Genomic DNA, 12137 nt, shown 5'->3' on the forward strand with positions numbered 1-12137 from the left:
CTCAGGGAGGGAATTCCATGATTTTGAACCAGCGACGGTGTAGGAATGGCAATATATTTCCAAGTCAGGATGGCGAGTGTCTTGGAGTGGAACTTGAGGGGTTGGGGTTCCATGTATCTGCTGCCCTTGTCCTTCTAAATGGAAATGGTCATGGATGCTTAGCTATCTACTAATCTGTCTCTTCACCTTCAGGGATCTGTGGGCAAGACCCCTGTTCCTCTGAGTTTCCTAGTGTCCTATCATTCACTGAGTACTCCCCTTGTCTTGTAACACAGGAACAGGAGATCATTCAGTTCCTCAATCCTGTTACACAGGAATAGGAAGGATACCAGTCAGTCCCCCAGCAGATAAGATCAGTGAGCTCAGAATAAACCTTGGCTGATGGTAGGGAGATGGAGCAATCTGGGATCATCTTGCTGTGTGTGAAGCCTGCACCCTCACCCCGCATCCCTTATGACAACCCGTGAAAAGAATGAGTTCTGAAGTCAGACAGAATCTTTTGCTTTATTTAGGAATCGAAAGGAACTTGTTGCGATGCCTTTGCCCCATCTCACCTTCGGTCCCAAATTCCCATGCATCGACTGGTACACTCTCCGTGGTTCGCTGAGGATCAGCCCACTGTCTTTTTGCGCAGAGCGGAATCGCTGGACCTACAGAGCACAGAGAGTTGGAGATGAGGTGAGCTTGTTCGCTGATAGCCCCTTGCTGCCCTCCCTCTCTCTACCCCACAGGGTAGCTGTCCCTTCTCAGCCCAATCCTGAGGCAGTGATTCTTCTCCTCCAATCAAATCTACCCTCTTCTTCTGTAATACCTCTCCCAGACAACTATCCCTATGGGATTGTGATTCCTACCTCAATCGATGAGCCTAAAAAAATTCTGATTGTTTCCTCCTCCCCCACAAACTTTCTTTCATTATTCCAGGGTTTTGTGATTGCTATTTGGACTGACAAACCCCCATTTTTATCCCAGGTTAAAACTCAGTTTAGAAGATTGCGATACTGCAGACTTGAACTGTTTCCTGAGATGTAAGGGACAAGGAGAAGTTGTTATGAAGGAATTAAAGGCAACATTCCAATTAACCATCCCTGGGAGAAAAAGGAGTCAAAGCAACATAAATAACCCGTTTCCAGGGTTAGCAAAGTTAATTGTTTGACAACCAGCTGTCTTGTGACTAATAGGTAATTAATATTCCCTGCATGAGGGATGTACTGAAGTGAAGGGGTTACTGGCACAACATGCAATGTTTTGAATAGAAAGTTGGCATCAAGTGTAACAAGGAACAGAAAAGCTACTCCCAATAAGAAGGCAATCCAAAGACTTGAATACTCCCGAATCAATATTGTGGATGAACAAATCTAAAGGAGCATCAATCATGTCACATCACAAGGCAGAAAATTCTAGAAGATTTCAGATTCAGGATTCCTCAGCAGCAGAACTCTGAAGAACGGCACTGTACAAGGATGATACCCTGGACATCCAAAGACAGACATTGTAGGTCGTAATCGTAGCTAAATTCCACCATGAATCAGGTAATACCCAAGCTGGGTTGTGAGGCCTAACTCGCTGACCGGAGGTCCTTATTTTGGCTGCCACGTGCAATAAAGATTAAGTACAGACTAACCTCAATTATCTGTATTTTGGATTATCCGAACAAGGTCTCAAGTTCTAATAAAAATATTACATCAAAGAGGTAGGTGAATTTGGATTGCCTGTACTGAAGAACATGTGAAAACACTGGCAAAATCAAAGAAACACAATCACCTCAAGCAACAATGAGTGGAGTTTTTGGTTTCACGTAAGGATTAGTTACACAGTCCTTTTCAAACGTGTGCTTTATTTCCGTCACTTTACTGGGCATTTCTTGAAATAAATTGCCGAGAAAGTAAACATGCGCAAGGCAGTGCTTCTGATTTCCTACTGTGACACTGAGTTCACAGAAACTTGATAAATGCTCTTGTGATTGTAGAAGCTGTTCAGGACCTTGCTTAATGCAGGGATTTCATATATTTATGTGATGTTAAGGGTTTAAGTCCTTCTCAGTTTAACCTGCAATTTGCAGAATGCAAACATTAGTTTGTTCAAATAGCAGACTCATCAAAATTATTGATTGAAACAAACTGTCTGGTAGAGCACTGCGATCCGAACGAGAAGGTGCTCGCTCAACTCATTCAGATAATAGAGGTTCCTCTGTTTTAAGACTGGATTGTCTTGGAGATTCCTTAGTAAGTAGCCAAATTAAAGGTAGCTTGTGGTAATTCACCCACAAGATCTAATTGAAGTTTGTAAGATGCTAAAGGAGATTAACAAAGTAGACGCAGAGAAGATGTTTCCCCTTGTGGGGCAATGTAGGTTAAGAGGCTGAAAGATTTGGGAGGATGTACTGCAACATTGAGTCAAAGTTAAAATCAGATCGGCCATGACCTTATTGAACGGCAGAGTAAGCTGGAGGAGCTGAGTGGCTTCCTTACGGTCCTCATTCATATGAGAGGTCATCGTTTTAGGCTTAACATGTGGCACGTTTAATAACAGACATGACGAGGGTTGGTACCTGGGACTTCGATGTTGTGGCCATTACAGAGACGTGGGTAGAACAGGGACAGGAATGGCTGTTGCAGGTTCCAGGGTTTAAATGTTTTAGTAGGGTCAGAGATGGGGGTAAAAGAGGGGGAGGTGTGGCATTGCTTGTCAAGGATAATATTACAGCAGTAGAAAGGGTGATGGAGGAAGACTTGCCATCTGAGGTAGTGTTGGCGGAGGTTAGAAATAGGAAAGGTGAGGTCACCCTGTTCGGAGTTTTCTACAGGCCTCCTAATAGTCAGAGAGAAGTAGAGGAAAGTATTGCCAGGATGATTCAGGAGAAGAGTGAAAGTAGCAGGGTGGTTGTTATGGGGGACTTTAACTTCCCAGATATTGACTGGGAAAGCTATAGCTCAAGTTCGTTAGATGGGTCGGTGTTTGTCCAATGTGTGCAGGAGGGTTTCCTGACACAATATGTAGACAGGCCAACAAGAGGTGAGGCTATACTGGATTTGGTTCTAGGTAATGAACCAGGCCAGGTGTTAGACTTGGAGGTAGGTGAGCACTTCGGGGGCAGTGACCACAACTCGGTGACTTTTACTCTAGTGATGGAGAGGGATAAGTGTGCACTGCAGGCCAACAGTTATAGCTGGGGGCAGGGAAATTATGATGCGGTGAGGCATGACTTAGGATGCGTGGATTGGAAAAATAGGCTTCAAGGGAAGAACACAAATGATATGTGGAGATTGTTCAAGGAACAGCTAATGGGTGTCCTTGATAAGTATGTACCAGTCAGGCAGGGAGTAAAGGGTCTTGTGAAGGAGCCGTGGTTTAATAAGGAATTGGAATCCCTTGTGAAAGGGAAGAGGGCGGCCTATGTAAAGATGAGGCGTGAAGGTTCAGTTGGGGCAATTGAGAGTTATAAGGTAGCCAGGAAGGATCTAAAGACAGAGCTAAGAGCAGCGAGAAGGGGTACTGAAAAGTCCTTAGTTGGTAGGATTAGGGAAAATCCAAAGGCTTTCTACAGGTATGTCAGGAATAAAAGGATGACTAGGGTAGGTATCGGTCCAGTCAAGGATAGTAGGGGGAAGTTGTGTGTGTGGAGGTGGAGGAGATTGGTGAGACACTGAATCAAAACTTTTCGTCAGTATTCACTCAGGAACAGGACATTGTTGCCGATGTGAATATTGAGTCACAAGTGATTAGAATGGATGGCCTTGAGGTACGTAGGGAAGAGGTCTGGGGAATACTGGAAAGGATGAAAATAGATAAGTCCCCTGGACCTGATGACATTTATCCTAGGATCCTCTGGGAAGCTAGGGAGGAGATAGCGGATCCATTGGCCTTGATTTTTATGTCGTCATTGTCTACGGGAATAGTGCCAGAAGACTGGAGGATAGCAAATGTGGTCCCCTTGTTCAAGAAGGGGAGCAGGGATAGCCCGAGTAACTATAGGCCAGTGAGTCTCACTTCTGTTGTGGGCAAAGTCTTAGAGAGAATTGTAAGGGATAGGATTTAATGAACATCTGGATAGGAATAATGTGATCAAGGATAGTCAGCATGGTTTTGTGAAGGGCAGGTCGTGCCTCACAAACCTTATTGAATTCTTTGAGAAGGTGACCAAGGAAGTGGACGAGGGTAAAGCAGTAGATGTGGTGTATATGGATTTTAGCAAGGCGTTCGATAAAGTATCCCATGGCAGGCTAATGCAAAAACTACGGAGATATGGCATTAAGGGTGCATTAGAGGCTTGGATTAGGAATTGGCTGGCTGGAAGGAGACAGAGGGTAGTAGTTGATGGTATAGTTCATCTTGGAGCGCAGTTACTAGCGGTGTTCCAGAAGGATCTGTTTTGGGACCATTGCTGTTTGTCATTTTTATAAATGACCTGGAGGAGGGGCTTGAAGGCTGGGTGAGCAAGTTTGCGGATGACACAAAAGTCTGTGGAGTTGGGGACAGCGAAGAAGGATGTGGCAGGTTACAGCACGATATAGATAAGTTGCAGAGCTGGGCAGTAAGGTGGCAAATGGAATTCAATGTAGCTAAGTGTGAAGTCATTCACTTTGGTAGGAGTAACAAGAAGATGGATTACTGGGCTAATGGTAGACTACTTGGTAGTGTGGATGAGCAGAGGGATCTTGGTGTCCATGTACACAGATCTTTGAAAGTTGCCACCCAGGTAAATAGTGCTGTGATGAAGGCATATGGTGTACTGGGCTTTATTGGTAGAGGAATTGAGTTCCGGAGTCCTGAGGTCATGTTGCAGTTGTATAAGACTCTGGTGTGGCCTCATCTGGAGTATTGTGTGCAGTTTTGGTCGCCATACTATAGGAAGGATGTGGAGGCATTGGAACGAGTGCAGAGAAGGTTTACCAGGATGTTGCCTGGCATGGTAGGAAGATCATATGAGGAAAGGCTGAGGCACTTGGGACTTTTCTCATTGGAGAAAAGAAGGTTTAGGGGAGATTTGATAGAGGTGTACAAGATGATTAGGGGTTTAGATAGGGTTGACAGTGAGAACCTTTTTCCGCGTATGGAGTCAGCTGTTACTAGGGGACACAGCTTTAAATTAAGGGGTGGTAGGTATAGGACAGATGTTAGGGGTAGATTTTTTACTCAGCGGGTTGTGAATTCATGGAATGCCCTGCCAGTAGCAGTGGTGGACTCTCCCTCTTTATGGTCATTTAAGCGGGCATTGGACAAGCATATGGAGGTTATTGGGCTAGTGTAGGTTAGGTAGGCTTCGGTCGGCGCAACATCGAGGGCCGAAGGGCCTGTACTGCGCTGTATTTTTCTATGTTCTATGTTCTCATAAGGGGATTTGCTTCTCCAGAGTGTGATAGTCACTGAATAAATTTGAGGTGGTAGACAATTTTTTAGTCAGTAATGGTTTCAAGACAGTGGGCAGGACTGTGGAGTTGAGGCCGGATGCAATCAGCCACAATCCTGTTTAAGTGAGTCACCCATCTTTCCTCCTAAACTAATCAGGACCCTCATTCTCTTAAAGTTCTCGGGACTTACCGACTCTGCCCGGTATTCCCAAGGGATAGCCCGGAATTGGAGGTAGCCGATCCCGGCCTCAAGGCAGCGTTGAGCGAGCACACGGCCCACAGTCTCGGCTGCAGTGACGTCCCGGGTGCTGTATAGGTGCTTCTTGATGGACCACTCTTGGGTCGAAGCTGAGATGACCACCTCGCCCTGACTGCTTGCTGCCTCCACACAGGCTGTGACGTGCCTCTGGCTCTTCCTGAAACGCAACCTGGCATCAAGCAGTAGAGAGACAGAAAAATCAATGACAAAGGAAATGAGAGATATCAGCAGCAAATCATCCTGTGAGGCACCAACTTACCACAACTGCACTCCCCTGCCTTCTTCAATCGTCTTTGTCACTTCATCAAAAACTCAATTAAGTTGGTGAGATACCATTTCTCATGCACAAAACCATGTTGACTATCCCTAATAAGTCCTTGGCTTTCCAAATGCACATAGATCCTATCCCTCACAATCCCCTCCAACAACTTACCCACCACTGACATCAGTTCCCTGGCTTTTGCTTACTACCTTTCTTAAATAATCACACCACATTAGCCACCCTCCAATCTACTGGCACTTCATTCGTGGCTATCGATGATACAAATATATCAGCAAGGGACCCAAAAATCACTTCCCATACTTCTGAGGCGTTAGATAAAGTCCTTGGGATTACAGGAATGAAATGGGATCAGGGAACCGAGTTGGCTGATCAGCCATGATCACATGGATTGTTAAAAGGGGTAAACAGCCTCCTCCTTTGCTTATACTGTATGTTTCTATGAGCCCTGTGTGACCTTATTTCTAAGTCAATGAATGCGAACATGGCGCTACAGCTCGCAATTTGGAAAACAAGTAGTCCTTTGGCCTTTTTATGAGTAGTAGTGAGTCCAGCCGTTAAACTGTCTTCCATTTTCTTCCACGCAATTTTGGTGAGATGGAATATTCCATCTAGTTTTGACATTCCTGATAAAGGGCTTACCCCCGGAACGTCGACTCTCCTGCTCCTCGGATGCTGCATGACCTGCCATGTTTTTCCAGTGCCACACTTTTCGACTCTAGTTTTGAGGCACAGTCTCAGAATAAAAGGGAAGCATGAGGAGGAATTTCTTCTCTCAGAGGGGAGTGAATCTGCGGAACTCTTGACCACAGAGGGCGGTCGAGGCTGAGTCATTAATTATATTGAAGGCTGCGATGAGATTTTTAATCTGGAAGGGATCAAAGATTATAAAGAAAGACAGGAGAGTGGAGTTGATAATTGCCAAATCAGCCATGACCCCATCGGACAAAAGAGTACATTCAATTGGCTGACCTCTGTTCCAACATCATATGGACTGTCAGGTAGATACTGCGGTTACTCAGGGAACACAGCAACTAACGTGCAGACAGCAAGAACTGACTAACAGCACTGTGATATCGGGCTGATTGCCTGTTTTCACCAACTGGACACAAGTTTTAAAGATTCAGATTGGCATTCACAGTGCTTCTTCCAAGGAGGTCACGAAATCTTTAATATGGACTTCAGACAGCAGTCAGCCAGTTAGATGTCACAGAGGGACACAGTCTGGCACTCCCTCAGCACTGACCCTCCAACAGTGTGCTACTCCAGTACAACAGTTCTCACATCAGCCCAGATACCAGTGGTTAGATTTCTGCTCTCCCATCTAACCCAGAATCTCGGAAGTCTGAGACAAGAGGACTATTCACTGAAGAATTTTCACATTCACTCGGCCAGAGGCAGAACTCAGGGACAAAGAGCTGACAGCCACTGGCAATGGAAACGGGAAATTGGCAGAAACTGACACGGCAGTGAACCTGCACAGTTACTGCCTTTGCTGTTTGAATTCGTGAATCACTGGACATTGGAATACATCTGGGAAAACAAACAAGTGAAATTCACAACTAATCTTGGAGGAACCTGTTTGGGAGAGGGGACAGCACAGAAACAGGTAAGTGGATATTTTAAGCATGGCCTTACAGTAAATCTGCAGTTGTGAGTAGAGTTGGTGTTTTATTATTTTTTTTGAGATATGCCTCTTGATTAAACTTAAAATATAAGCCACAAGTATTAATTTAACCTGGAGCAGTGTTTTGTAGAGGAATAAGACAGTGCTATTTTCTGTGTCTGTAGACTAAAAGCAAAAATGGCCTTTAGTAGAGTGATATGCTCTTCTTGTCGGATGTAGGAGTTCAGGGAGAGTTTAAGGGTTACTGAGGACTATATCTGCAATATATGCCGTTGATTAAGAATCCTTTCAAATTGAATGGAACAGTTGGAGAGACAGTTCGAGGTAATGAGGAATTTACAAGAGCAGGGAGACATGAAGGATGGCAGTTATAGGAAGAGGGAAAAGATGCAGATACAGTCACATAGATTGGTTAACTCCAGGAAAGGTAAGAGAGGTAGACAGTTCGTGCAGGAGTCTTCTGTGGCTATCCCCATTTCAAATAAGTATGCTGTTTTGGAACATGTGGGGTTGATGATTCTCAGGGAAACGTAGCAAACAGCCAAGATTCTGGTACTGAGACCAGTTCTAATGCAATGACAGGTACATCAGGTTCCAAGAGATCGATTGAATTTGAGGACTGTCTAGAATTTGAGGACAGATGGTCCTGTGGCCAGCAGCATAAAATCAGAATGGTGTGTTGCATTCCTGGTGCCAGAGTCAAGGATGTCTCAGAGGGGATGCAGAATGTTCTCAAGTGAAAGAGGGGCCAGCAGGAGGTCATTGGAACCAATGACATAGGAAGGGAAAAGGTTGAGATTCTGAAAGGAGATTACAGGGAGTTAGGCAGGAATTTAAAAAGGAGGCCCATGAGAGTACTAATATCTGGATTACTCCTGGTGCTATGAGCTAGTGAGGGCAGGAATAGGAGGATAGAGCAGATGAATGCATGGCTGAGGAGCAGGTGCACGGGAGAAGGATTAAAAATTTTGGATCATTGGAAGCTCTTTTGGGGTAGAGGTGACCTGCACAAGAAGGATGGATTGTACCTAAATTGGAAAAGGACTAATATACTGGCAGGGAGATTTGTTAGAGCTGCTTGGGAGGATTTAAACTAGTATGATGGGGGTGTGGGACCCAGGGAGATAGTGAGGAAAGAGATCAATCTGAGACTGGTACAGTTGAGAACAAAGGCGAGTCAAACAGTAAGGGCAGGCAGGAACAAAGCAGAGAACAGAGTAGGACTGATAAATTAAACTGCATTTATTTCAATGCAAGAGGCCTCACAGGGAAGGCAGATGAACTGAGGGCATGGTTAGGAACATGGGACTGGGATATCATAACAATTAGAGAAACATAGCTCAGGGATGGACAGAACTGGCAGCTTAATGTTCCAGGATACAAATGCGAGGAAGGATAGAAAGGGAGGCAACAGAGGAGGGGGAGTGGTGTTTTTGTTAAGGGATAGCATTACTGCTGTACTGAGGGAAGATATTCTCGAAAATACATCCAGGGAAGTTATTTGGGTGGAACTGAAATAAGAAAGGGCTTGTTGGGCTTGTATTATAGACTCCCTCATAGCCAGAGAGAAATTGAGAAACAAATTTGTAAGGAGATCTCAGAACTAGAGCAATAAGCTTAGGGTGAGAGGGGAAGACATAAAAGAGACCTAAGGGGCAACTTTTTCACACAGAGGGTGGTGCGTGTATGAAATGAGCTGCCAGAGGAAGTGGTGGAGGCTGGTACAATTACAACATTTAAAAGGCAATGAATGCGTATACGAATAGGAATGGTTTGGAGGGATATGGGCCAGGTGCTGGGAGGTGCCAGACTGGGTTGAGATATCTGGTCGGTATGGACAAGTTGGACTGTTCCCATGCTGTACATCTCTATGACTCTTTGACTTGCTATCTGAATGCTCATCATTTGGAGATGCCACTGCTGGACTGAGGTGTACAAAGTTAAAAATCACACAACACCAGGTTATAGTCCAACGGGTTTAATTGGAAGCACACTAGCTTTCGGAGTGCCGCTCCTTCATCACAACCACCTGAAGAAGGACGAGCGGCACTCCGAAAGATAGTGCTCCCAATTAAACCTGTTGGGACTATAACCGGGTGTTGTGTGATTTTTAACTTTGTATCGGAATGCTGTTGACAAACTGAGGGCAGAAGCTGGAAGAGGGGGAAGCAGACAGATACAGTCAAGAGCAAAGCGAAGGAAGATGGAGTGGATTTTTCCCGATAGAGGTGTACAAGTTAATGAGAGGCTTAGATAGAGTAGGTAGCCAGAGACTTCCCCACCCCCCACCCCCGGGCAGAAATGGGTGACACAAGAGGTCATAATTTTAAGGTGACTGCAGAAAGGAAAAGGGGCGATGTGAGAGGTAGGTTCTTTATTCAGAGAGCGGTGGGTGTGTGGAATGCACTGCCAGCGGTGGTAGAAAAGTCAGAGACATTAGGGACATTTAAGCAACTGCTGGACAAGCACATGGACGGCAGTAATTTGCAGGGGGTGTAGATGTGGTTGATGTTAGATAAATGCTCAGCACAACATGGTGGGCCGAAGGGCCTGTACTGTTCTGTCCCATGTGGTGTCCGGTGCTCACCGGTGCCAGTAGCTGCCCCTCGGCCAGGTGCTCTGCCAGCCGTTGTCCTTCCTCGCCAGCGCCAGACGCTCCAGGTTCCGGGGGTTGCGGTTCACAAATCGCGGCGAGACCGTCTCGTTCTCTCGCGTGTCCGGGGCTATCGAGGCTTCAGCCGAGGCCGACATCAACCGCCAACCTTCAGGCCCAGAGAGAGAGACGGGGTTAATGCAGGTGCACATGGGTCATCACTGCTGACAATGGCCGGGTGATAGGGGCATGACTCTGCCCACCCCGTACCTGTTCGAGCGGGAGCCGCCACCGCCGCTCGCTCCAGCTGCAACCCGAGAGCGACCACCACCGCCGCCATTGCGCTGAGAACCCCGCCCCCTGACGTGACGACGGGACACGTAGCCCCGCCCCTCGACCTCACTCCCAGACACTCAGCACTGTCCCCTGAAACCTCGCCCTCCGCCCATGGACACCAAGCCCCGCCCACTTATTCCCCGCCCTGGCAACTAAGCCCCCCCCCGGCAATTAAGCCCCGCCCCCTAACGCCTCACCCGGTTTGCCAACCCACGCCCCCTGGCAACCAAGCCCCGCCCCCCTGGACATCCTCCCCGGACACCTCGCCTGGCCTCCGACGCCTCTCCTGGATACCGCGCCCCGCCCACTGACGTCATATTCCCCAATATCAAGCCCCGCCCCACCCGGAGACCCATCCCCGTCGTCCCGTGACACCACATACTAGTCACTAGCCCCGCCCCCTGAACGCTCAGCCGGAAACTGGCCTTCACGGCAGTGACGGAACCGTCGCAGTGGGCGGGGCTTCCGTTCGTATCCTTCATTTGATTGGCGTTTGGATGAAGTCCCATCTCCAATCCACACACCATCCCCTTCCCTCACAACTATCCTCCAATTTGTCCCCATTCCACACATCATCCTCAATCTCTCAGAACTGGCCTCATTACCTGCTGTTATTAGACTGCTGCAAGGACCCCTCTCAGTTAAAATAATGTTGATATTGCTGTTGTTGAAACTGCTTTGTGCACCTTCTGTGCAGTGTAACGTGTATGCCTGGCTCTGCCCAGACACCCTCTGATCTATATGTCCTTGCTTGTTATGATCTCCATGTACTGCTCACAAAACAAAGCTGCACTTAGATTACGACAAAAAATACTGCAGGAGGCTGGAGGACACAGCAAGCAAGGCAGCATCAGGAGGTCTTGAATAAGAGTTATACCCGAAACATCGACATCTCCACCTCCTGATGCTGCCTGGCTTGCTGTGTTCTTCCAGCCTCCTGCCTGTTTATTTCACTCTACTTGGGTACACGTGTCTACAATAAATCAAGATGTGGAGGCACATTCTCTCCCAGTCAGGGAACACTTCAGCAGTCAGGGACATCCGGCCTCAGATCTTCAGGGGACTGTCCTCCAAGGCCGACTTCGGGATACGCAACATTGCACTGTGGCCGGGCAGAGGCTCATATAAGTTTGGTACCCATGAGGATAGCTTCAACCAGGATTTTGGGTTCATGCCACACTACAGGGGACCGCACTACACAATACCCACACACTGTTACATACTCACATTGACCCTATCATACACACACATACACCACCCACACTCACACCCATGTACACACTCTCTCACAGGCTTATTCTCCGTCATACTCATGCACACACTCTACCAAGAATGCACACACGCAAACACACCCTCTCACAAGCATGAACACTTACATGCACACACTCACAGTCTTTACCACACACCCACATAAAATCACTCAGAGTCTCTGAGACTTACATGCACGCACACACTCATGTAAGTCTATGGGGTGATTTTGCGTTTACAGTATTGTAATTGCAGGTAGATTCTATTTTGTTCAAAAAGCACACAATTTGCAAGCAGTCAATGCAAGCAAGTCAATCCATGTAACATTTTACAAATTCCTACTTTGGAAATAGAACCAGTCTGGCTCAAGATTAAGATACAGACAGGCTCTAACTTCACACAGTTAATGCATTGTCTGAGCTGAAATGTCATCTCTTTTCTAATAA

At 46.7% G+C, this 12137-nt stretch overlaps 1 protein-coding gene across 1 annotated transcript; it reads right to left on the reverse strand.

The window, feature by feature from the left end:
• Positions 1-477: 477 nt before the first annotated feature.
• Positions 478-10462, reverse strand: LOC140486103 (large ribosomal subunit protein uL18m-like). Its single transcript, XM_072584758.1, has 4 exons — positions 10378-10462; positions 10102-10276; positions 5539-5776; positions 478-650 (listed from the first exon to the last, which is right to left on the reverse strand). The coding sequence occupies exons 1-4, from the start codon at positions 10445-10447 to the stop codon at positions 486-488; spliced, it is 648 nt and encodes a 215-aa protein (XP_072440859.1). The 5' UTR covers positions 10448-10462; the 3' UTR covers positions 478-485.
• Between the last annotated feature and the right edge of the window lie 1675 nt (positions 10463-12137).

Source organism: Chiloscyllium punctatum, chromosome 15 (assembly GCF_047496795.1).
Source record: "Chiloscyllium punctatum isolate Juve2018m chromosome 15, sChiPun1.3, whole genome shotgun sequence".
Taxonomy (NCBI): Eukaryota; Metazoa; Chordata; class Chondrichthyes; order Orectolobiformes; family Hemiscylliidae; genus Chiloscyllium; species Chiloscyllium punctatum.